Source organism: Ambystoma mexicanum, chromosome 2q (assembly GCF_040938575.1).
Source record: "Ambystoma mexicanum isolate Mex_15411 chromosome 2q, UKY_AmexF1_1, whole genome shotgun sequence".
In the NCBI taxonomy this organism is placed as follows: Eukaryota; Metazoa; Chordata; class Amphibia; order Caudata; family Ambystomatidae; genus Ambystoma; species Ambystoma mexicanum.
In genome coordinates, this window is record NC_090924.1 from 228,512,878 (window position 1) to 228,540,113 (window position 27,236).

Below are 27,236 nucleotides of genomic sequence, written 5' to 3' on the forward strand. Positions count from 1 at the left end.
GTGTAGTCGTTTTACAGCTCATGGTTCCAATACACGTAGCTACGCGTTTTACAAGACTGTCACCACATAAGATTATGTATGCTTGAGTATTGATTTTTGTTACAGTAAGACCACCTCAATGCACAGTAAGAGGAGTTGGAGAAGTAGTTTGAGGCTGCAGCCCAACAATGTAAGCAACAGTGAAAACAAAATTGAAGGTACATCAGTCACAAGTTGCCAGCAGTAGGTGTAAGTAGCCCACTTTGAGAAAAACACTCCCATGTACAGGTGGGCTAGTATGTAGGTTCCCTGTCGAGAAAGCAGCCCGGTTGGTCATTGGGCCCTGCCAGCCAGCCTATGCCTGTGGCATTTTGGATACTGTGCCCTTCTCTGACAGTTACTGGGCTCAGATCCTCTGAGAATCATCATAGAAAGAAAAGAGAACCTGCCCAGTAGCAATACTGCCAGCACAGGACAATCCATCCTTCACTACCCCAGTCATCCTTTGCCTTTTCATCCTCTGCCGGCCTGTTCACCCTCACTCTGCCATCAAACCACAATCAGAGTCCTGATATAGCGCCACATGTGTATTCCTAAACATGAATATTAGCTATGAAAGAACAATAGTGACCTCATCACTAATGGATAGTAATTCAAATAATACAATGTATGTTGTGTACAGCATTTCCAAATATAGCTTTTACTGCTACAATTGTTCATTTGTGGCATTCAACAAAGGTACCTCTGTCTTGTTTACGATGTAGCAGGATTACCAATGCAAATTCCTCACTTATGCCAAACACAAATTCTGCCTGACCCCTGCTAGTATACATGGAGATAGCAATATCGCCTGCACACCATATGATCTTGGCCTCCTCTTCCCAACCGACCAAAAATAACCAACCTCTCCTCGGTTTAAATCTTAGCAGCCAAAGACTCAATGTATAGTTGAAATAGCAGAGACGAGATGATTCGGAAGGGCCACCCTCGCGTTAAATACTCACCTGCCCTGCAATCCTACTATTCATCATCAGTTTAACCATTGCCCGTAATTAAATGGAAGACATCAGATTGCCAAATGCATATATGAAACCCAGACTTCAGAGCTCTTCTTTTATGCTCAGCTCACATGGTCAAATACCAGTGGGATCCCTTTCTTAGAAGCAAAACCCAAAAGGTTCTGTCAAGTATTGTGCACATGACGCAACCACTTTTCCCAGGATAAACCAACTAAGGTCCACCTGGACCAGAGAAGGCATTAGCAACCCAGTCAGCGAATACTTCAGGACGATTATAAAAGTAAATTGTTTAATAGTGTGATGGGTGGGGTCCACAACATACAAGATCCTTTCAATCCTTCAGGAAGATCGCTATTAACCTCTTCGAAAACTTTAAAGAAAGCTCTGCTCAAAGAGCTCATGGTTGGACAGGCTTTTAATATCTGGAACTTACAGCCCTTGAAATAGCGTATAAAATACAGCCTTTAAGCCATTCTCCCACAGTAACTGTGTATTCGCCAACCCTGAAATGGCCATCTGAACGTCCCTATTCACATGCTTTTCCTGAACACTTTCTGTGATAACTGCAACGGTCCAACCACAAGCGGAGATACTATCTATTCTGAAAGTGTCAGGTTCCACAGAACCTCAGATACAGCACAAATCTGTGTTCAGCAGTACGTTCCAATTGCAATCTTTAAATAGACTATCAAGTCTGTAATCCAACTACGAGCTTGGCATACCAATGTTTACCTAATCTTTTCATACTTTTGTTTTAAACTACTGTCTCTTCTTGCTGGTACCAATTCTTTATCCGAACCAGAACCGGTTCTTATTCAGATAATTGTAATTGGTTATTTATAACACGCTTAATACCCAGAGGATTCTAAGCTTGGACCCGGGGATTGAACCGGTGTTGCTCTGCGTCCTCTTGCATTGCCCCCAAACTATGAACTATAATCCCAATCCAACGCCAGGCAAACTCACATCTAGTTTCCTCTTGCCACCATTAAGCTTGCAACATAGGCAATACAGTTATGCGTTTTAAGAACCCACATTCAATTCAACTAATGTATCTATACAAATGAGCAATCTAACAGAGGTTGCAACAGTACACATTTTGCAACTACACTCTTACCTATACTGTGAGTTTTAATGAAAATTACGTTGTTAGCTCCACTCTCAACAGACTGGAATCTCCGCAGATTTCTTTCTGTTGTGGAACGAATTTGGTCAACTTCTTTTTTTAGAGCAGCTTCCATATCATCCTCGTCATCATTTTCAGATTGTGGTTGATCTGGTTCTGAAAACTATTACAAGAAGAACATCCAAATGAATTAGGTGTAGTGTTTCCATTTTCATTTATCTTGTAGGTCTCTTCAGACCGGATTACCAATAAGCATCTAAGAGGACAGCAAGCCGCCCACAGTGAATCGTAAAAACAAGTCATTTAGTCGACTAGTATGCAGTTAGAAAGAAAAGTGTTTCTCTATGGCTCCATCAACAAGGGGTCATATAGCAGCCTAACCTGTTAATAAACAATTAATTTGCCATTGTGAGTAGAACCACACACAATATCTGACAAGGCGTGTGAAAATGTCCCACATTGTGGAAATATTTTGTTCTCTTGTCAACCCTTGGATTACAAGGTCCAGCGAGTACAGGCCGGTCATTCTTATGGGTCGATCAGATGTGTTTAATCGAATAAGCAAATGACAGACAGCCTAGCTAGCACCATTTAAAATGACAGGGCTCACCCACATGTAGCCAAGCTCCTGATAACACATTTGGCAGGTAAGGGTGCGGAAGCACTGGGAGAAAGTAATTTGCTCAACATCAAGCATCTTGGCCAAATAGGGAAGCTGAGATTAGGATATGATCCTCTGATTCCAAAGTCTCTCAACTTCATAGCCTCCATTTCCTCTACTTCCCTTTCTTATATATAGCACTTCATACTGGTTTCCAGGATATTTACAATTAGTCCAAAATTTGTTAAAAAACACAAAAAATAAAAGAAGATTTAAAGAAAATGAAAACGCAGATACAGAAACAAATAACAAATTTGCCCCAGATGACAATTTTGGACAAATGTGGGATTAGAATCAGCGACATTACTTCACCTAGATCATGAGGGACGCAAAAGGTGTGGGGCGGGGAGTGGGCGGGAGACACAAATAACCTAGGGCTCGTCAATGACATTGCAGCATTGAACATCAAATGACCCTCAAGCCATGGGACATGCCAGTCTAGGCTTTCTAAATATGTATTGGAAACTGCAGCAGGTTTATGAACAGGGTTTCATTAGGGATACAAACATCCAGCTACTAAAAACGACCAAAAACGGAGGCATACTGCCTATTAACAGCCATTCACAATTGTTACCACCATTAGAAGGGGTAGCAATTACTAAACCAACATAATTCCCATTATTTCACACCAGAATGTCTGGTTTCAACTGCTAGGATTTAGTCACTAGGCCTTACGCCCAGTGCTCCAGATAAGATTTGGAAGTGGAGTATTCTACTCTCCATTTTTTAAAGTTGGGAATTTTTTTTTTTTTTTTTAGTGAGTACAAATCTAAGTCAATTTCCCATTTGTAATATTTTTTTATTTGTGAATAAAATGTTTTTAACTGAAAAACGGAAATATTTTTGCAATCAAAATTTCTTTGCACCCAATTATTCATACACATTAAAAGTATAGGTTTACTTCTTCTGAACAGGCAGCAATAATACCAGTTTCTTCCTGTGGTATCACGTGCACTAATGTCAAACAAATCCAATGAGCTGTGTGGGTGAAAGAAGGGGCACAATGTTCTACATGTCCGTTTCCCATTTATTGTTGGGAGTATTTTGATGCCCTATTTTTATTTTTGTGAAGCAATTCCCTATTTTAGGGAGTAAAATTGGCCGATAAACCCCTTATCTGTAGAGCTGCTTACGACGCCTCAATGTTTTTTTTGGGTTGTATTGCACTTTATAATGGTGTTCAGGGACCTGCCTATGATCAGAATGTTGGTCAAAAAGGGGAAGCATGGATTGAAAGCTGGACCTTAAGTCAGAAACGTCAAAGCTAAGTTGCATCCGTCCCCTTTCCTCTCCTCGTCAGGTTTAATTTGATGATCAGCATATTGCTAAAACACTTGCACACTTTGATGTGCCCAAAAATGCAAATAAATAACCATTAGGGCGACGCTACAGTGCAAAGTATGTCCTTGTGGTTGGAATGTTGTTAGCTGGACAGAGTAGAGATTGGCACATGAGGTTGTTGATAGAGGGTGCAAAAAGCTTTTGGAAGATATGTTCTATCTGGTGAGGGGTGGGTGAAATCAGTTGGAAACACAAGCAATAAAATCTCAGATCCGTCTGACGTGTTATTTATTGGTAATCGTGCATGAGCTTAGAACAATGACTACGTCTGAAGGTAATTGATACTATATGAGCTAGACAGTGCTAATCTGCTCCCACTTGTTTATTTAACTGCCCTGCCTCTTCTGCAGTATCGTTAACCCTGCCTTTTGGTCATTATTGTGAATACCTTCAATAGGGTCAATATTGCTTACCCCCTGCATTTTGCCATTACTGTAGCTCACATGTCAACTGGTCAAGAGTGAGTATTCTGCTTGATGGCCGTTATTCCTAATCTTTCGAGTTGCTCATTCTTTCTCATCCTGCAAGAGGTCATTATTGCTCAACAGGAATGCCGTGATTGGCAGCTGACTAATGCGCTTAAGGAAAACATGCTTGAAATGCAGAATGCGAGTCCTAACAAACATAGAATCCTGGAGGGCAACACCCACTTGCATATAGTCCAACTCCACACACTTTCAAAGGGGGTCATGGTTTGTGGTAAATTTGCATTTGGCTGACAATTTTGCTTCCTGTGACTATAGGGAAATAAGAAGGTTGTTGGATGCTTCGTAAAATATCTGACGGGGCGCATTTGGAATGAATGACACCACTGCTATATTTAAACGAAAAGCTTGTCTTATTAGGGGATAAGCTAAGATGCCATCCTAAAGTAAAGCAAAATTTAAATGAAATGTAAATTGGAGGTGAAGAAAATTAAGTAAAAAATAAAGTCGTAAAGTCTTATTTTTGTCTCTTTATTGTGAGAGGTGCATCGAATTTACTAAAATAAGGAATCCCCCCAATGCTGTTAACCTTGCAGAACACATATAAGACAAACCCATCTGAGAATTGTTAAGACGGATGTCTGAACTCTGTCCTGGAGGGGCAGAGGTTCAGAAGGCCAGCCTAGTTTCTTGGAACAGGGTAACCTCTGGACAAGCCAGACCAATCAGGGTAGCGATCGCGGCGGTCAAGACTAGGTCTCAAGAGGGGTGAGGGTGACTGAAAGCCCGCAATGAGCACACAAAGCAAGGACACTCACAAATTACTCCACACAGGTGTTATATTAAAAATATATACACATTACAAGGCCTTTGTAACATTGACCGTAGCAAGAACTCACAATAAAATTCAAGTAAACCAACACATACCAAACCAATACAATATATATATACAAATACCAACGAGTCGAACGAGTTAGATGCACGAAATCTGTAGACCATCTAGATGGGGAGGAAAACAGGCAGTGCGAATAATAATTAGACCCAGTCCGCCTTCAGAGGCACCTAACTAAAAGGAAGTCCAAGCCCTGCGAAGAGTGGAGCCTTGTGCTCAAAAGTACCTGCACACGCTGGTGCCAATGGGCAAAAAGGGGAGTCTCTTCAAGGGAATCAGGCAGTTTAGTTTGGTGAACAAATGAAGATGGACAGAGCTCTGCGACTGAAGCGTAGCCTCCACTGTGGGCAGAAGCAGAGCGCAAGTACGGGAAGGCGTGCTGTTAGACACAGCGGGGAAAAGCTATGGGCTCCTGCAGGAGGGCGACCAGTTCCTAGCGATGCTACTCACCGGTCCCCGATGCAAGCAGACCCAGGCTTCTCCGCATCAGTTTCAGTGCTGGCAGGTTCAGATAGGAGCAGGGGACGTCTCGTCGTCATGTAGATTCCGCAGCAGCAGAAGTTGAGTTGAGGGCGTCCCAAACGAAGTGAACCCGCACAGTTTGTTACCACAGCAGGGCAACGGAGCGGCCGTGTGTATTTCAGCCAAAGGTACACTTCTCACCTGGGAATGCCAAGTGTATGAATCGTGTGAGAGGGACAAGAACTCGTAATACCACACAACCTGATGGCGGTTACAGAGTAAGACTCCTGGGTAGGCTGGTCAGTCTGCTGGATGGCCCAGAGACACTTCCGAAGGCTTACGTGTAGGAGATGGTGAAGATGCTGAGAATAGTTGTTCCCACTATTCCAAGGGTCGAAGTACCAGTACAGGCCTTCTCGTTCGATCCGAGGTAGAAAGGGTTTCACAAAGCGACAGCAGTGCAGAGGAGCAGTCCTTCAGCGGGTCACCAGCGATTCCTCGGTTCAGCCTTGTCGCTGCAGGATACTTGGCTCCTGTATTCCTTTGTTCGTGAGAACTCAGGAGATCGACCTGGTAGTGGCGTTTCCAGCCCCCTCTTATCCACGGTTCCCTTCGCGCCAAAACGGAGGGGACCCAATGAGAGATCCGCTCATAAAACACTCACACCATCTGTGGACCTTATCACGGACCACGGGGGTCCCAGGCATTCACGCCACCCTACACTCTCTGGCGCCCAGGATGTGTATTGGGACCAGACATCCCAGCCCCCATCCTGGAGGCACACACAAGGCCTGTAGAAGCCCGCGAAAGCATCTGTGTTTCGCGGGAAAGTACATGCCCAAATAAGGAAGGCCCCAGGCCGGCTCGACCTGGGGGAGGTGAAGGGGGCAAGACGGTCAGCGGACAGGACAAAGAGCCTCGTGGTCTGGCCATTTTGGGAGCCAGGCCACCATTTTGGGCTAAGCGTGAGAAACGCGCTTAAAACGCCAAAAGGAGCTCAAAAACACAAGAAACGATCGCTGCCACCAATCCCGTCCGTGATTCACTTGCACCGTTCATTTACAATCCAAAGAGAGCATCTAGGGCCTGTAGAAGACTAGAGACCCAAGAGAGCAGTAACGTAGCTTACAGTGCCCTCTTGTGCCATGTTGCGCGAAAACTGCACCATGATAAAGAAACTACGGAAAACAGCGTTTCCCGGTACTACTGTCTTAAGGGCATGTCAGTTTCCCCATAAGAATGGAGCGAAAGCCCAGAGGAGTGCGGCAGAAGGCTGCACTTCTCTGGCAAAGTCTAGATCATGGTGAAAACAACAGCAAAAAGTTTAGGGGTTGCCACATGGAAGGAAAATTACCCACAATTAAGAAATCTTTCCTAACAAGAATCATATAGGTGGAGTGGGGGTGTGATATAGGGGGGAGCCAAATATGTTGGACCTGTACTCAGCTTGGGGCAGTTCAATGGCATCAACTGCGGCTTGTTAATGTTTTTCGAGATGGTTGAAGCAGGTTTGTTTGCGGCTGGTTGCATTGATCTATAAAGGGAGCAGGCATTGACTGGTTCAAGGCGAAGCTTGTTGCGGGCCGATGCAGTGTTTAAAGGATGCAGATCAAGGAAGCCACCAGAGTCAGTTCGACGTTCAAGTTTTGGTCGATTATGAAGATGCTAGTGGTTTGAGGACCTGTTAAGACATAGCGGTCCAAAAACTTCCGCAGGGGAGAGCTTCTTCTTCGAGCTATAGCAAGAGACATGCGTGGCTGCCACGGTGCAGCAGCAAAAAAAAATTTAAAAAAATAAAAGACACAAAGCAAATGCTCAACTACAAGCAAAGCAGATATGCAGAGGCTGCTGCAGAGTTCAGCAATACCAGATAAGAGGCTCACTGAAATGTGGATCTCCTACCATATCCTCCTAGGCAGAGTTCAGAGGGCCATGGTTACAGAAATAGGGCATGATGGCACTAGAGATTAACATATGTCCAAAAAGCTATGGATCGCCATCAAATGTCCAGGTACTCTCGCCATTGCCATCAAACACCTGCATACTCACCACTGGCATGGATTTTATCAAATGTCTGCGTTGAGTGCAAAGTTAACACCCGCTATTAGCCATTGGCTAGTGATCTTTGACTCTTGTGGTGTGTATTTATGGAATTTAGGGGGCAAGTGGCTTTTCTAGGATTGGCTAGTAGCTTGCAACTTGAATGTTTGCCCCCTGGTGTAAGAGGTCACCCTATTGCCAAGGATTGCCAGAAAATGTGTGCGGCGCGCATTTTGTTCTTTGCGTTTGAAGTACAAAATATATATATATATATATATATATATATATATATATATATATATATATATATATATATATATATATATATATATATATATATATATATATATATGAATAACTAGCTGGTACTCACCCCTCTCCAGTAAGATTATTTCTCTTTGTTCACTAATCTGATGTGTTTGTGTGTGCTGTGGGGGCGAGGGGTGTAGCAACATTTGCAGACATAGGCGGGTAGTGGGTACAAGAGAGGCTGCATTGGTTATCCCTTCATGGGGATACTAAACTCTACTTCAAGGGAAATCCAAAGTGGTTTTCCCATTGTGATTCAGTGTCTGTCTGCTTGGTGTGAAATAGTGTGGTTGTTTTTTGGGGCGATACTGCTATGTCCTGAAGAAGTTCTAGTTTCGTGGAGATTTGGAGCTCTCCTTCAGGTGAACCTTACGTGGGCATTTTCTCAACACAATACATTATCTCCTGAATGTAAAATATTGTGCTCCTACTACAGAGGTGTGAAGGGGTTGTCTCTTGCGGCCGATAGCAATGTACTTCAGGTGTGGGGCTGGTGAGGTTGCCCCTTCATTGTGATACAGAGCTATCCTCCAAGCGAAGCCTGCAGTGGTTGTTTTGTCATCGTGATCCTTGGTAGCATCTTCAGTGTGGTAAAGCAGGCTCCTAGTACGGAGGTGTGGCATGAAGTCTCCCAGAGGTGACCCAACAGTCTCCCACGCGTAGGGGATGGACTCCTTTTCTCTTGGTGTTCTGGTATCCCCTTATAAGAGTCGCACTGGCTTTCATCTCTCAGTGGTAGGACGCCTTTCCACAGGGAGAGAAGGAATGGTGGTCTTTTTAGGCTGAAATTGTCCCCTTCCTGCAGCAAAATTGTGCTACATAGTAAGGCATACTGTACTCTGAAAGATGAAAGGTTGAGTCAGTCCAACTAGTTTTCAAACCTATAACATAGGCACATTATGCTTCAGGCTCACTATCCTTCCAAGCTAGCTTAACAGCCAACATGGGACGACAGGTGTCCTCCTGCTACAGGCTGAATAGACTAATGCCATCAAGACAAGAATGTCAGAGAAAGTTATATAACAGTCCCACACCTTCGGAATTTAGCTTGTTGCCCCAGGCCCTCCCTCCCTCAAGTACCCGCTGGACGATGCTCACACCCTAACAGGAAGATCAATTTAGACACACATTGATTTATCATTAGGAAAATGGACATCAAAGGTCTGTTATGATACAAAAGAAAAATTGCAGGTTGGGAACGATTAGTTCGGCAAAGGAGCGGGAGGAATAATGGAGGGTAGCTGTTAAGGCCAAGATGGGTTTGAAACTACGCTATATTGATCAAAGGGTCTTAGGCCACTTATACTGGACTCTGCTTCATATGCATGAGATGGGCTTGACAGATACCGATTTGTGTTGGGGCTGTAAATGGGCGAGAGGTTCATTGCTTCACATGCTTTTATTTATTTTATTTATTTATTTATTCAGATTTATTTAAAGCGCACGTCAGCCCGGGGGCATCGTGGCGCTGTTACATGAGGACATACATAATCTGGTTACCGTGGAAGGAAGATGTTACAAAGCAGTTTTCATTACAAGGCATATTTCGTAACAGACGTATGCGAGCTGGTGTGGGTGAAGGAAGGATGGAGTTAGTTGAAAAGAGTGGTTTTGAGAGATTTGCGAAAGGAGTACAAAGAAGGTTCTGCTCTGAGTGAGTTAGGGAGGGCATTCCAGAGTTTAGGAGCTATGTGTGGGAAGCCTATGCCGCCGGCTTTGGCTCTTTTTACAGTGGGTACTCGGAGTTGGTTGGCGTGATGGCTTCTTCTGGGACGGATGGAAGAGTTCTTAGTTATAGTTTCAGATAGGTAGGGGGGTGCTGTGTGATTGATGCACTTGTGTGTGAGAGTGAGGATTTTAAAGTTGATTCTTTCCTTGACGGGGAGCCAGTGGACAAGTCTTCTGGCCTGTGAAATATGGAAATGCTATTGATGCATTTGGAAATGCTATTGATGTATTGGACAGAATTGATGCTATTTGGGGCATATCATTTCCGCGTACTTCAAATGCAGCGATTTTGCTTTCAGATGAGGGTAGATGCAAACATGCGTGTGAGTCGTCATGCTGGATCGATAAAGCTCTTCTTGTGGCGACTAAGCAAATTCTGAAAATGTGGAAAAAAAGAAATAAGCCTCTTGTAGGGGTCTGGTTATCAGATATGCAAATACTTTCAGCTTTTGAAAAATGTCTGTTTAGGAGACAAAATCGAGAGGAGAGGTATTTAGAACTTTGGGGGCCCACAAATCATATGTATGGGGGAGTGTAGTTCAAATCTATTTGTGTTTGTTAGCTAGGGGTGTATACATTTGTCTTGTGGTTAGTCTTTGTTTTGATTTTGTGTCTTATTTTAACTAATGGGGTTTAAGGTTAATGGAAGGTTTAAGAGTTAAATAGTATTGCTTGAATTTAAAATATGCGATGAGTTGAACTGTGTTTTTTGTTTATACAAGTTATAGTAGCGGAAACCCTGTATATTGTTGTAATATGTTTGTTATATGTAAAATCAAAATAAAGTGATTTAAAAAAAAGAAAGAAAAATGCAGCTGAACTAATTTCCCCTTGATAAATCTACAATATTTTGATTATTCTAGACACATCCTCCTGATGAGCTACATTAGTAGCGAAAACATGTCTAGGATTTGTCCAGTAGATTTTCACAGTTGACCTGAAGATAGTTGACGAGGAGGATGAGGATTCTACAGGCGTGGCCCTTATAACACTAATTTGCTAAGTGAAATGTAAGATTTCTATATGAAGTTGAATTGAGGATTAAGCATATAATACAAACAATCCTTTTGAATGAACAAGTATTTGTATTAATTTGAGAATATTGCCCACTAGCATTCATACAAAATGTAAAAAGAATTCAAGGAGCTGGCAAACTGAAATGTTTGCATTGTAAGAATTTTGCAAATCAGCTTTTTAGGCCTTAAAATGTGCACTTGCCGGTACAGGGATCGAAATGAATATTGAATAAGCAGGAGCCAAAACCAGCTCTTGGGTATCCAGCATTAACCGATGACCAGGAGCTACCACTGGGGAACGAGGACTAGTACATAGCGTCCCTCAAATTTAACTTCCACATAAGATGCAAACACATTTTGTTAACTATTTATGACCCCCTTACACTTTAAATGTCTGAAATATGGGTTCTAAGGTTTAATTATAGAGTGTCCCAAACGCACAGCGTTAAATCCACATAGGTGCGTTTGTTCAGTATCAGTTGGCCTGGGTAGCCAAAAGTAGTTCCTGATAACGATCTAACCAGGCTACATACAGGAGCTAAATAGCTCTCGGCTCCCCTCATTTTCGATCCCAGGAATGAGCAGATCTTGCCACTTGCACAATTTACCATGCAAATAATCCTCAGTTAAACAAGAAAGTACTTTGCACTAAGAAGAATATGACCCGAATTGAATATCGGTGCTTGGTTTTTTTCTTTGCCCAGTTGAGAAAAAAAAAATGTGGAGAAATCAACATCACTCGTTAAAGCTTTGGTGCACTATGGCATATTTTCCAGATTGTGGATTGTCCTTAAGAATGAACGTTTTATAAACCATTGCACTCGTTTTATGCACTTCTATATAGAAAAGGAGAAACATTCTAGGTTAACGGATGCAATGTTCCAATGTTTGGGGGTGGAAGGCCAGCATGTATTTCAATGCATTCCAAAAACAGGGGGCAACAGAAAACGCCACAACTGAGTTCGAGCATCTAATGCAGTTAGAGAAGAGGTGGGATGGGGGTTCATACTAAATGTTGTTTAAAAGAGAAACAAGATGCACTTCCAGCTGCAAAATGTACTAGTCTAGGGACAACTTAATAAATAACAGTTTGAGGGATTTCAATTGTCTATAATAAGAACAGTTGTACGCCAAAGAGACTGGTTCAATGTTGATCCAATGCTTTAAGACACTAGAGACGTTGTGGATGAATGGCGTGCACAGTCTTGTAATGCCACAGTGAGAGCAATTTCAAGATAGAATGAAAAACAGTTCATTTTAAAAGAAAAAAATTGAAGGAATAGGGTGAATATGAAAGGTTCTGCAGACAATGCAGAGTTCAGAGGATAAGGAAGGGGAAATAAAAGCTAAAATATGTGGGAAAGGGCAGCAGACAGATGCTGATGCTTGAACGGTTAATGGGATATGTAGAGAAGACCCTGGGACTCCATGTGTTTCGTTTTTTTTACTCTCTGGTGTGAGCATCAAGGTTACTAAAATGCACCTTAAGAGAAATACAGTATGTAACAGAATAGCAATTTTGAAATAGAGCCACCATAGGGAAGATTGGTTTGGACCCAGTGAAATGCAAGTTTTGGGCGTGGAAGTTAAAGAATGGATATGATGGGGATTGCAATATGCTCGGAGTCAGAGATGCATGTAAATTATAGGGTAAGAGTCGGGAATCTAAGTTCTACAAACTTTGCAAAAAATATACTGCCAATACATTTACTCTAGTTTGACCGATCTATGGAATTTTCAAACCGCCTCACAAAATTGCACCGGTGTGGTGCAAATTTGGGTAACAGTTTGAAAGATATAAAGTGTTAGAAAAGAAAACCACACCCTTTTTTTTTTTCCAAACTTTTTCGCACTGGATTTCCCATTGTGAAAATTTGCATCCACTGAACAGGTGCGTACAGCCTAAACCGCTGCACTGATTGGTTTCAAATTCGAAACAAGTTGAGCACATCATGCAATGTGCCTTTTGGTGGTGTGGTGCATATCTGTCCATCAGTTTTTAATGTTTGGCAGGGCATACGGTATTGAGTATGTGTTACACCTAAACAGTTGGTATGATCAATACCGCACACATGAGCATAACTTGTGACAGATTTTCAAAACATTCAAGTGAAAGAAGTTTCCACAAAAATCTTGCCTATAGGATATTAAACCATACCTGGTGCAGCTTATCTAGCACTAATAGTCTCTCTTGCATTAACACTCTTCTAAAACAGTCTTTGGTTTTGTACTCTCTTTACAATGCAGCTGTGGCAACTTTACTCGTGATACTTGCTTTTTTGTTGGAGGTTTTAGACCCGACTGTTACTGATCGAGGCGTTCTCGGTTTGTCTGTAGTTTGTTCCCACTTGGCATTTCCCCCTCTGCTGGGTTCTCTCTATGCAACTTTTACTTGATATTCTTGTCAAGTCCTTTGTTACACGGTTTTATGCCACAGTTTCACCAGTTTTCATCTTGGTGCTCATATAGGAACGTCCCTTCATTATATGTCTGGATTCGGAGTCTTCATAGACTTCGCGCACAGGGTTAATCAGACCAACTCTTTATCAACTTTATACAGTTCCATTTACACAGATTTATATTAAATAACTCACAAGTACAGGGACGAGTTTCTCTTGCCATCTTCTGCTGCCCAGCTGGCCTCCCGCTTCTCCTGTTCTGCCCATTACACCTCTGTCGGGAACGTTGCAGGCCATGGCATTTGCTCAGGTGATCCTCTTCGATACTGCCTCTCTCGTTCCTTGGTTTAATTGTGCCCCACTTCTCGCTTTCCCTTTTGTTGCATGCAGAGGTTGACAATGGGAAGCTGTTGATGCTCCCACTGGCCTCCTTGGACGGTCTTGGCGGGTTTCATCAGGCGTTCTGCCCACCCCGATATGAATGTGGCCTCGCCACCACACGACACAGGACTCTGCTTTCCGTTCCTCAGTTGTTGGATACGCCGGGTCTCTATGGGCTCACTCTGGCATTCGGCCGCTCTTCGAAAACCACGACCCCCGGAACTAGTGTCGGGTCCACCTCACCAATGCACGCCATGGAGCTTCCAAAGCGAATAGTACTCTGCTTCTCCACTCGTCTTAGTTAAGTATGTGTCTCCTCTTAAAGAAACGGTCTTCTACCTTTCCTGGCTGGTTGGTTGGTTCCAGCATTGCCTTTACCCAAATATGCAGATGTTCCATTAGTCTTTGTAGCAGATAGTCCCACGTATGCTACTATGTTGTGTGGCTAATGGAAATGCTCACAGGAATGGGAGTACTTGTCCCCTAAAGGGGGGGGGGGTTGGAGGGGTGTCCCTCCCAGTGAGGTCCCACTTGCCCAGATACCTTCGATTCGTCACACTTCCCAGGCCACCTAATGCCATACGAGCATGCATACAAGAATGTCCATAAAGAATGGGACACATCTAGGTAATATTTTTATTTAATGTATCCTAGATAATGGGCATGAAGCTAGTGTGCATCTCATGTGGAAGTTAGATTTATAGTGTGCTGTGTACTCGCACATGGTACCCCCCCCCCAAATAGTAGCTCCTGCCAACTGGGTGATGCCCAGCTAGTGGTACCCCTATTCAAACTGAGCACTGCCAGAGGCAACAGCTTCCCAGCTTCCCTGTCAAAGCTGCCCAGTTGTCGAACTCCCTCCCACCCCTCCTAAGGTCTGACCAATCCTACTCACACTTCAGACTTAACTGAGTTAAATGGCTCAAAGAAAATGGATCTATAAACATGACCTACGTCTCCATGATTCCTGACTGACAAGACATACTGTGTATACACCTTTGCACTCAAACCCCTTGTATATATTCGATATTCTTTATTTAACTGTATACATCCTGTACAATGCATACTCATCTTCTTGTAATGTGTAATTGTAACCTGTAAGTAATTGTAATCTGTAAAGCTTAAAGTATTCTTGTACACGTGCCCGGATACCCTCGGGTCTGGTGCGTGCTATAAATAAATAAACAAACCCAGGAGCTGGTTTTAGCTCCTACACATCAAATCTTCATTTTGAACCCTGGTGTCCACTGATGGACATGCTCCCCAGGACATTGCGATGTTGCATTTAGCTAAAGCCAGTGCAGTGGACTGAAGGAGCTTCTCATAGCGAGAGTAGGCAGAATCACTCCATACCCTCAAAAAACAAAGTTTTGGATCAATCAGAAGTTATTGATCAAGTATCACCAACATCTGAGTAAAGACGGTGCTCCAGAAACCTTCTACCATCGGGCACTACCATATTAAATGATCCTTTGGGAGCACAACAGCGCAAGCAGCTTATATTCATATCACAACCACATTTAAAAATGAAAACACGTGCATAATAAACGCTATGCAGAATTTTCAATTGGAATCCAAGTGTAGTCGGGATAGCAATCTCACACGGAAGCATTAGGGCTTCCTGCCACCCTTCCGTTTCCAGCAAGCAAACATCCATTTACCGCTTTTGTTGAATCTTTAGGAGGGATTGAGGCTGAACATTAAGGCTAACCTAGTTGCGATGAAATCGCTCACTCGAGTATTAACTCTATGTTAATTTTGGCTGTGTGAAGACTGTGGAGGAAGACCATATCCGGTCCAATATGGTGTAGTCATAGCATGCTGGAATTGCACATATAAAAACTGGTCACATGGGGACAATGAGAATCCCTGCTGCAAAGTCTCAAAGTCCACCAAACAGCCTTCAGCGAGCCCGTCACCCAGTAAACAGATACATTTGCGTGCCCACCTACCAGCAATAACTCAGCTTACAAACCTTCAGGAGGTTTATATCACCCCACAAGGAGGCCATTCAGACATACAATTCTAGGCTTGGAATGTTGCGACTGCTCGATGTGAACAAACTATTTGCGGAGATGTCCTCGGCAGGCGTACAACATCTGAAGCGGATTGCAACTAGAAACCAAGAGCTTTCAAATCCCATATGCGACAGAGATCCATCACTGTGTAGCCATGGACAATAGCCAAATTGGGATGCCCAATAATAATGAAAAACATTCGGAAGGCTCATTCTGATCTCCTAAACAGATCCATACAGCGTAACCAGAGCGATTCTGGGTTGGGATCCAGCCCACAGTAAATTCCTCTCAATCATCAGCACTGGGAATCCTTAACGGTGTGTTCTGAAGGACATACAAATAATTGGAAAGGCCCATCATCTTGAAAACGGCTGTGCAGCCTAACATAGAAGGGGCTTGGGGGGTGGGAGTGGGGGGGGGGGGGTTGAAAGAGCATACCAGAATTGAACGTCTGGAGCAAAGCTCTGCGTAACGGGCGTGAAATTGAGGCTCAGGAAGGATACAGGAGTGCAACATATATGAATGCCGAGATAAGAAAAAGATTCAGTAGCCATTTGTACTGTACAAACCAGTGGGGTAGCTTCAGCATCACCCTGAAAATGGGAACATGGTGAATTTGTTTGGATTAACGCAAAGCCTGCTGTATTGTTCCAAGTTGTGTAGTGTTCCCAAGACTCTGGGATAAGAGTAACGTGGTTTTCTGAGAAAAGGGAGGTCGTCTGTATAAAGCGACACCCGACCCTCCCTGCCAGCTGGCCCATCTAAGCCCTACCCACGAGGGGTCAACCCGCAGGAGAGATCGCCAGTAGCTCTATAACAAAAACAAAAAGGAACAGTGAAAAAGGACACCCCAGCATGTTCCCCCGCTCTGAGGAGAAAGGACAAAGAAACTAACCCATTCCCCATGTTTGTCATAAAGGGCGTCCCAAATCCCATCTGCGTCAACCCAGTCCATAAGAAGTTCCAGCAGACCCAGTCAAATGCTTTCTCGAAATCAATCACCACTGTGGCAAGTGGATGACAGACGCAGCCCTGTTTTAGAGACCCAGCTACTCCTCACTGATAACGCCCAACAATGAGGTTGAAACACATCTGGGGATGCTTGTGGTGTTGTGCAGAAGGGATGTGACCTTGCAGGTGGGACCAAGCCTGATTGCATATTATCTTTCTCCTCTCTGTAATGGCTTGGCAGGCGAAGAACAATTGTCTGGAGAGTTGCCCAGAGCAATTGCCAGAGGAGTAATTCTAAACCTTCCAGCCATCACCCCTTTGTTTTTGCAATGCCAGATGCAACCTGCGGATGCTCATACCGGTGGACCCTGTCCGTCAAGAAAATCTGCTCCGGGGGAGTGGAAGGGGGCTGCAGGGTCAAGGTGGAAAAATCAGTGAGTACAGTATGGTCATCAGCCAGGCAGCCAAAATTGTCGCAAGCACCTTCACCTCAACATTGATCAATGAGATGGGCCCTACATGAGGCACAGCACTCCAGCGGTTTGCCTTTCTTAGGAAACTATTATGGTGGCCCGTCTCAGGTTGGGGGATAACTGTCTCTGCAAGCCGGGAAATCTTTACAGGTCAGATTCTTCCACAGTTCAGTCGGAAAGCAATTGGGCCTCAGTGATTTATGGGACTGGAGGGAAGCAATAGCCTCAGTCAACTCTTCCTGCATAATTTCGCAATCTAGGGTTTCTCTTTGGACAGAAAACAGACGGTAACAGGATATCCTCTAAATGATTAGTGCGTACTAGTCCCAATGAGGCAGGCAGTGCAGCATACCGACTACTATAATAGTCAGCAAAAGCTGCACCAATTTCTACGTCTGCAAGAGTCATGTCTCGGTCGTCAACTTTAATGGCATGCACAAAACTTGGAGAGGAGAGCTTCTACAGCCATACCAACAATTTTTCCACTTTAACAATTTCATACAGCCGAGACGGGATGCCAGATGACATAGGCGAGCATTAGCCGTTGCACAGTTACGATTGTCTCAGGAGACTCATCAGCTATATAACAAGATGCCGGACGTCACACAGGTATGGAGATTCAATAGCATCTCTTCTCCCCCTCGCCCCATTATCTCACCCCCCCCCCGCCCAAGTTACAAAGGAATGGATTTCCCCCCAAAACACTGATTTGTACCCCTCCCATAGTCTCACAGGATCATCCAGCACAAGGTACTGACCAGTTATATCCGCAAGGCGTCATAATGTCAGGGAATCCCAAATAGTATACTTTCAAGCGCCACATGAGTGGAGCGCTGTGGCCGGGGAGCGTTAGAAGAAGCAGGGAGTAACACACATCAGAGACACTGGCAATATCAATATTAGATATCAAAAAGTGGTAAATACGCAAGCAGGGACCCCTGAAAGGGAGGACTAGCATTGACTCCAGAGGCAAGTACACGCCACACATCCACCCTATATGGCCCCTACAAAGTTGTGGAGGTTAGTCGAGGAATGCGTCCCAGGGAATCGAGTGCATATGTCGATGTAGGGTTAAATTCATAAATCATTAAAATCTCCTCCCACCAGTCAACCATTTGTCTAACCAGTAGATCTTGAAGTTCTATGAGCAAGGCAGAGTTAGGAAGCGGGGGAACATACAAATTAGGCAAACCTACCACTTCCCCCTTGAGGAAGTCAATGAGGAGAACGTATGTGCCCCGCACCATCAGTGATCACCATTTTCAATATCAAGCAGGGATGTTTGCACAACAGTATCATGACCCCCCCACAATCCCCATAGCATCCAACAAAACCGGCGTGAAACACCCTCTCAGTTTGTGTTATGGAGGATTTTCATTTTAGTGCTCAATTCCTCCCACTTTAGAGACCCCCTGCTCTCTCGCTGAACTTTAATTTCTACCCTGGGGCGAGCCAGACCTTTTTCTCAAACATATATTTTTTATCTTATTTGGACTCTGCGTTTCTTTGGGTTTCTGGAGTCTGACAAACTCCATAGGCATCTACTTTGTGTATGGTGACAGCACATGGAGTTCAGTGTCGCAGAGAAATCCTTTAGATTTCTCTTCAGGTCGAAATACCTTTTCTTGAGTGAACTACAGTTCCCAAGAATAGTAAAGTGAAATTGACTTTACTTACCTTTTCCTATGTAGGTCCAGCACACCCCATTTTATGTGGAGTGCTGGGGGTTACTTAATAGCCCCTGTTCCTATTTACTCATGTAACATTTTTAATGTTTCCCTCACTACTTTAAATGGCTGGTGGTGTATTTTTACCACAGGCTGAATCCTCAGCTGCAGTATAGCACCCATGGGTGACCATTGAGTCAAAATGACCCGGTCTTTTTTGCCTTTACTGTTTGTGAGGACTTTCTTGGGTTTTACTCTACGTGCCAAACCAGGTTTAAACCCTTTGTTCGTTTTGCCTTTGGCGGGCTTCAGTACTGAAACCCGCCTCTGGCTCCAGTGTGTTTGGCAGGGGAGGAAGTGTGGGAGGTGCCCGAAACTCCCCTGTCCTTAGACTCCTTGGTTACCTGAATGCATCCAGGACAGCCACCCTGCTGTTTTAGTGACCACAAGGATGTGCATGAATCGGAGAAACCTGTATAAAAAGCGAAGCTTCTTGGACTGAAGACAGAGTCGACCACTGGAAGAAACATCCGACTAAGGAATCATGAAGAGAAGCTTGCATCATCCTCCTGGACCATTGAACTGCCCGGTGAAGCCCTGCAGCGGTGCTGAAACAGCTTTTCCTAATCAACAAGAGAAGCTCCGGAAAGGACAAATTCTTCCCTTGGGTTGGTGGGACCAAATCACCTCAAGACGAACTTTGTTTGAGGACTTTCCCCAACTGGCTGTACTTCTTTGCTGCTGCTAGAACAGAGTGCCAAGGGTCGAGGAATCCATAGTCGAGTGCATGGTCTTTAAGCTTGACCTCTGAGCTCCAGGAAGATACAGAGGACCATCCCGAAGCAGGACAACCCAAGCGAGTCACCTCAGACTGCTGGATTCAAGGAGCAAAGGAGGCCCAACCAGTGTCCAAGATCCGCAGTCGTGCTATTTGCCGGTAGCTGAAACGAAACCGCAAAGTGCCGCTGAATTGAAAAGAGCCCGTAGCTGCCGCCGACCTCCGAACTGCTGTGCAGGAATCCTCCAGACATCCTCGCTCTTGTCCCGACGACTAAGGCCCAGGAACACAGAATCTACAACACTGCAACCAAGACAAAAGCCAGCTGTATCCTCCTCTTCTAACATAAGGTACTGTTCCGACTACCTGTTAGTCTGTAGCTTGCTTTTCTCAGTCGAGTCTTGCAGTAGCTGCCTTTTCTAGAGTTGTGCTCAGCTCCAACTGTCACAAGAATAACAGCTTGTTGACACACAGTGATTTTCTACAACAACTCTCCAATTTTGTGCTAGACTTTGTTTTATCTAATAAGTGCCTCGGCTCCATAGTCTTCGTTCCAAATTGACTTTGGCTGTCCTTGCTCCCAGCAGACTCTTCTAACCCACTGATTTTTATTCTTACTGTCCCTCATAGGTGATACATTTGTTTTGAACTAATATTTGCCAGGAAAGGTTTTATCTAAGCTTCATTGGGGGATTTAAAAGTGCTCACATGCTCCGCGAACCCGTTAATAAATTCTGAGGTTGGTAAAACCGAAAAGGTTAAGTACAAAAGCGATATATTAATGCCAATACTGTCCTAGTTAGTAAAGTCACCTCAGGGTGTAGGAAGTGTGTATGAAGCAAGAGTATCTACTTGCTTGACTGGATTCTAAGAATCAGCAGGATGTCTCAGTTTTGGGGGACAGCTCGTCTTCCTCGACGGCAATGCAGGATGACGAGATCTGGCTAGAGTCCCTGCTTGATAAAAAATTCAAGCTACTCTTTCAACTTCGGGCCCCAAAAATAGGAGTTCATCCAATGGCTATTCCCGGGGAGGCGAAGTGATTGGAAAAACTGGAGGCTACTCATGCCCTCGTCCAGTCTTTTAAAAGAGGGGTTATGAGTATCTTAACGATACTTGACGACTCCATTAGAGATCTAAAACCGCGAGTTGAAGAACTTAGCCATGCTAGTGAGAAGGAAAGGTCAGATATTGGTCTAGCTTGAAAACGGTGCCCAATAAGGAAGGACAGGATAGTTATGAGGGAGTTGTATCTGGAGGTTTTTCCATCAGGCGCGGGTGCCAGCCCGACAGTGGCGGGCCTGGCCCTAGTGCTGCCGATAGAGGGGGATTCCAGTCCCTACAGCCTGACTAGGAGAACGCTTAAGAAATAGGGCAGGCGTGCAGAGAGACAGTAGTACCAAGCCTTCCCCCGGCTGTGGCTCCGCTGGTGGGGGTGATAAGAGTTCAGGGCTAGTCGAAGGGAGTAGTAGAAACTACGACACCCCTGATGAATAAGGCCAGGCACTGGATTAATACCAGCTTGATGGGTCCTAATATAGACCCGAACCCAATTATGGCTAGAAGAGTGGGATGGTATGGGTCCGACTAGAAAACTCATTAAGGGGATTGTATAGCGGTTTCATTCTCAATTGCCAGGCACATGGTGACCTCAAACTTAACAAGAGGCCCAAGGGCCAATGGTTCGAAACTGGATAGCAGGTTGGTGGGCTTAGACTACTTTTATCCGCAAGCAGGGCTGCTGACAGCTTTGCCAGGTACAAATGGGCAAAGGTATCTAATGGGGGACACTAGAAGAGGGGAAGGTAGGTGTTCAAGCAGGTTCAAAAGCACCTTGCCTGCCACCCTGGGTAACGGTAGGTGGAAATTACACTCAAAGATTTGGGGGGTGCACCTCTTAGGGATGTAGTACTTTGTAACCAATTTGAGCCTTTAGCCACTTTATGAGCAGGATTGAGTGGGAACCGACTGGTCTTCAATTTTGGAGGAGTTATCGATTAAGCAGTGGGGGCCTCTACCACCCGTGGTTGCCCCAGAGATAACGTTTGCTTCTTGGAATATAGCTGGCTCCAGGGGGAAAACTGAAGCTGGCGGAGAACCGGGAATTTTTGCACCACCACAAGATCATCCTTTTACATGAGATCTAAAAATTCCATTAATGGATGGATATGCATCCTATGGTATTCTGGCTAAGAAAAATAGGAGGGGGAGAAGCTATGGGGGTCTAGTTGTAATGGTTAAGGCTTCATTGTCCTGTGGGGTGGAGGTTTCAGAGACCAACATAAACTTTCTACAACTGGTGTAATATAATAGCCCAAATAAGGAAGAGGGGGGACAAATGGAGGAAGGTAAAAGGACCTCCAGGAAATTGACGTCGAGATCCGGTTTAGATTAATCTGGGGTTGGGGGGGCGAATTTTAACACTAAAATGGGGTGTGGTCTAGCACCTGATCTTTATGAACCTCTGGAAGACCACCTCCAACAAGTGTCAGACCCTAAAATGGAGGACACCAGGGTGTGTGCAAGGGGTCTCCAACTAAGTGCCAGGCTGATGGAATGGGGCATGAGATTGGGTGTATTCATCCGGATATGCCAGGGAAATGTACCTTTAATAATCATCTGGGCTCCTCCACTATTGACAACGTTTGCCTCTCAACAGATCTGTGGGAGAAGATTGTGAGTTTTGAGGTACCTAGAGTGGGCAATAGTGATCATTATCCCTTGGTCCTAACCATAGGTGGGCTGTTGGTGGGGCTTGAGTGTTGTAATGGTACACCAAGTCAAGTTGAATCGGATGTGGTGTCCCTTAGGCGGATTAAGTGGGGGAAAATCCAGGATTTGGGGGTGCACCTAAAAACATTGGCGGGACTAAAGGGAAATAATGGGAATTCTTGAGAACCCAATTGACCCCAGGGAAACAGTGAAACTCTTTATGGTCATTTAAAGTCTCTGGGCAGGGCTTTTTTGGTGGCACCAACACGTAAAGGGAACGGTGGAAATCGGGGTTGCTTTTGATCGGGTTTGTTGGTTGGCAAAATTAGCATTGCTAAATGCTCCAAAATGCCCATTGTCTGACAGATGTAACATCGTTCGAGTCTGCTCAGAATATCATAGGGCGATTGAGCAAAGGAAAAGGGCGATTGAAGCCCAGGTATGGGAAGATTTTCTGGAAGCCAATAAGCTTATTGATGCCAAAGCCTTTTGGGAATTTGTGAAGGAAGAACATACAGTCAATGATATGCAGAGACGGAAGGGGACTCACGTGGGGGTGGCACAATGGGCACCCCATTTTGGAATGCTTTTTTGGGACCGGTTTAGCCCATAAGGAGAGGGGGGCCCGAGGGTGTTATGTTACGCTTTTTTCAGTGGAAAAAATCACGAAAGCAATTGGGGCCCAGTCAAGTAATAAAGCCCCGGGTCTAGATGCTATCCCGGCTGACCTATTTATGGAAGAAATAGATCTATGGGCACGAGTGTTGACTCTAGCCTTTAATGCCCGTTTGAGCTCTGAACCATCCTTCTTCTTGGAAATCAGCAACTATTTTCCCTATCTTTAAAAAGGGAGATGTAACCTCACCTGCATCATATCGCCCCATATCTTTACTCGACACATCTTTTAAAATGTTCGGTCGGGTCCTATTGGGACATATAGATTGGCTCTTGGATGGGGTGTACAGGAGGGCGGTGTTTCTGCTGACGGGCCCATATGTCAGTGCTCACCATTTAGTACCTGTAAGACAAGATAGCTGCACCATGTGAGGGATGGGGGTGCAGGATTCACTTACTCCAACACGACTCAATAATGAGGACTCAGTAGTTTGGCAAAGGGAAGTCCGTTTAATGACAAGTACATCAAACAGGGAAACAATTGGAAATCAGCATCGTGGTGATGCCTGTCTCGCTCCAACTTCCTCGAACTTCAGTCGAACAGTAACACTTCTACACAAAACTCATCATCACTGACGTCTAACTCTACAATTTTGTCATGCAATAGAATTGGTTAGGAAAGTTAACTTAAGTATAGGTGCTATATCTGTATACGGTAACAGAGCATGCAGATTGGATAACTTAATCGGGTGGGCGTCTATGCCCATCCCTCTACATCACGCGTGATAGACGTCACTACAAGTACGACGTCCTATTGGTTATAGTGTCTATAGGTCCTTAGATTACATGGTTCATTGTGATTGGGTGGGTTACACCCCTAAACATAAATCTCCATTTTAATTAACAGCATGCAGACTGGACACCCAGGTGCCTAGTGTCCCAAGATGGTGTGCAGTCATTTGATCGAATAAATAATGTCGAATTACAAATAATTCAAAAAAATACAGTGGAAAAAAAAAAAAAAGTCGAATATATACATTTTTTTTATTAAAATATTTTTTTTTGGGTTCCGCATGTCAAAATAAAAGGTAAAAAGGGGGGGGTTGAAAACGTAATTAAAAAGAAATTCGACTTTTTCTTTCGACATTATTTTTTCAAGTTATTGACTTTCGACATTGTTTTCGATTATATGACTATAAACCTCCCAAGATTCACCCTGCCTCCCTTTCATCAATCAGTGCTTTTGAGCTATGTGTCAATTAGTTGGCTGGGCATGGCCTCGAAACTGTAGCCGCTTATCTGGAGAAGTTATGGCACCCTTGGATCCGGGTGACATCAGACGTTGGTAACTCTTAGCGCCTGACTGGCCACATGTCTGTTCACCGTGAATCTGCTTCAGTTTCCAGCTTTTCGTGTATTTGATTCTTCTTCAGCCTCGCCACCTGCCTGGGCCCCACTTATCTTGACCTTCACGGGGCAGGCTGGTATGCTCTGAAGTTTAGTTTCTCCAGCGTTGCCGCTCTCCCCCTTTCCTTGGGTTGACTTAATTCCCAGGAATGAGCTGCTCTTTGTCGAGTTTCTATTCCGCTCTTCTTTCTGGCTTTAACTGGAATATGAAACCTGGCCTGGTAGGCCTCTGGCTGCCTGGGCATACTTCTGCTTAACAAAATGGAGTCGCACTTGTATAGTGTGCCTTATTGAGGTAGTTATATCATTGGTGCTTGCCGCTCCATTCTTCTACTAAGCGTTGCAAGCAATATCTTTTTCTTAGCTTCTTGCGTTCCAAGCCCATTTACATGCGTTAACTAGTGAGCTACTTCCATCTTGCCTTGTGGCAACATTTCCTTATGGTTCAACATTGTCTCTTTTCCTGTGTCCATTACATCTATTTTCCACAGCTGCTCGCACTAGCAAGCTATCCTTGATAGCCGTTTTCGTTCATCCGCGAGTCTGTCCAGGCCCTTGTGTCATTTCCACTGGCCATCCATTAAGGCTCTTTGGGTCTCTTCGTGGACCGTCTGTAGGTACTCTTCATTTCGTCTCAGCTGCTGGTATGGTTGTCTAAGTGGGTATCATGCAGCCAATGGCTGTCCGGTTATGGGCGCTTCAACAGGTACGGCTCTTCTGATGTACCCTGGGCAGAGTCCCAGCGAGGCTCTCTGTTGGTTCATTTGCCCCTCATACGTCACATACCTTGGCGAGTACGCTCCTGGTACCTCGAAATGGGGGGCAGGGGTGCAGGCCATGCCTGGGACCTCCTCTACAGGGGTAATCTTGACAGATATCCAGTTCATTGGAGCAGGTGTTGAATTTGTATCTCCTGGTGTCCAATTATGTGTTTTGTAGGGGGTGAGGTGGTTTATCTCGCCTTTATGGACTTAAGCACAGCATTTGACAAAGCAGATCGGTCAAAATTATGGGCTGTGCTCGAGTCCATAGGGTGTCCTGAGGCTATCTTGGGGGTACTACGGGAGTTGCATACAGATAAAGCCAAAGTTCGCATCAGACCTGGATGAAGGTGCACCGAGTATTTTAACATATGGCTGGGAGCCCGGCAGGGGTGTGTGCTCGCCCTCATACTCTGTTTTGTATATAAATGGCTTATTGCAGGCCTTGTTGAATACTGGAGCATACTCTGACCCTGGGGGGGGGGGGGGGGGGGCTTTTCTGATATTAGCATACGCCAATGACAGGGCTTATGGCCAGAACCCCCAGGGCTCTACAAATTCTGGTTGATGCTTATGCCACCTTTATGACATGATTGGGCCTTAAAATGAATACAAATAAATCAGCACTAATGGGCTGTAAAGGAGGACGGAAGCATTTCAAGATGCATCCCATTGTTTGCTGTGGGGAAGTAATTCCAAGAGTTGCTGAATATGACTATTGGGGGGTTCTCTGAGGTCTGTCGGGCACTTCCCATGTGGGGGAAAAAAGAAAAAAAAAGTCCCTGAAAATGAGCCAATATCTTGGGGGCCTATATCAAGGTGTAACGGAAATCACATGGAATCAGCTCTTAAGGTGTATTCCTCACAAATTAAGGAAGCTACCCAATATGGAGGAGCATTGTGGGGCTATTCTAAATCTGGTGATCTACAGAGCAAGGAGAACCAGCTTTTTAAAAATCTTTCGGGCCTCCCAGCTTCCACAGCATGCCCTTCAGTCCATAGGGAACTGGGGATGACCTGGGAAGAGGATTGGGTTTGCTGCACCAAGCAAGTTATGGCTGAGTCTGTGGGTAAACAAGAATGCCACTTTATTTTAAGTAATGCATTAAATAGAGATAGGTGGTTTAAAATTCCTTGGCTAAGGTCGGTCAAGGACCTTTTAGGTCAGTGTGATGTCTATGTTAAGTTTCCCCCGGCGGCAGTGTTATTGCCGGTAGAAGTTAGAACATTAAAAGGAGGTAGTGAACAGAGGAATTGTTGCTAACGATGCTTTTTTGGCTGCACGGGTGACCCATGGTGACAGTTAGAAGCGGGATTTCAAATTTACAAAACCTTACCTTGTCTGGGCTGGGAAGAAGCATCAGAGTTGGCGAATTACCAGGAACAGATTCGATAGCTCAGCGCCGAGAGGAAATACTACGAAATGGTCTTGTTATTCAGATGACCCTAGTTGCGTGGAACTCCGAAAGAGAATTGAGCCATTTTATTTTATTTTTCCCAGGCTACCGTGAGATAAGGAAATGGACACTATTACAGATTTTACAAAGTACGGATATACGCCAGTATAGACCCGCTCTTTTATCGGCAGGAACTGAACTGACGGCATGGGCCCTTTTGTCCTACTTCAAGGCTGCCATGTATAGAAGAAAGGGGTTTTACAGGGCTAGGAAGCTGTATGTACTTCGATTTAAGTCTGCATTCTGAGCTTTACAAGTATGTTTTGGCGTGAGCGTGAGTTTTATTTACTTTGTATATTATGTTGTATGTTTTTATGCTATGTAATGTATCGGTTTCATGGATGCTTGTATCATCCGAATAAACTTATTACTGAAAGTCTGAAATAACACTGAAAAAAAGATTCCTACTGCTCTGCAGTACAGGGATCAGTAGGGACTAAACTCAATACCTCAACTAAACCGGCAGTTATCTCATTCATAAAGGTGAGAGGCACATCATGACAGGTGTACCTACTTCACGTCTTTTGGCAATGTGGGCTGAGGGAAGGCTAGACTCTGTGCGCCGATAAGAGTAGCAACCCAAACCGTTTTAGTATAAAAGGATCCAAAATAAAATAAT

At 44.4% G+C, this 27,236-nt stretch overlaps 1 protein-coding gene across 1 annotated transcript in view; it reads right to left on the minus strand.

Moving 5' to 3' along the window:
- Window positions 1-27,236, minus strand: part of THUMPD1 (THUMP domain containing 1) — a 221,447-nt gene that overhangs the window by 153,258 nt on the left and 40,953 nt on the right. The window contains exon 2 of the mRNA XM_069647171.1: window positions 2,116-2,287. Within this exon, the coding sequence (XP_069503272.1) occupies window positions 2,116-2,287 (172 nt within the window). The remainder of the gene's footprint in view (window positions 1-2,115; window positions 2,288-27,236) is intronic.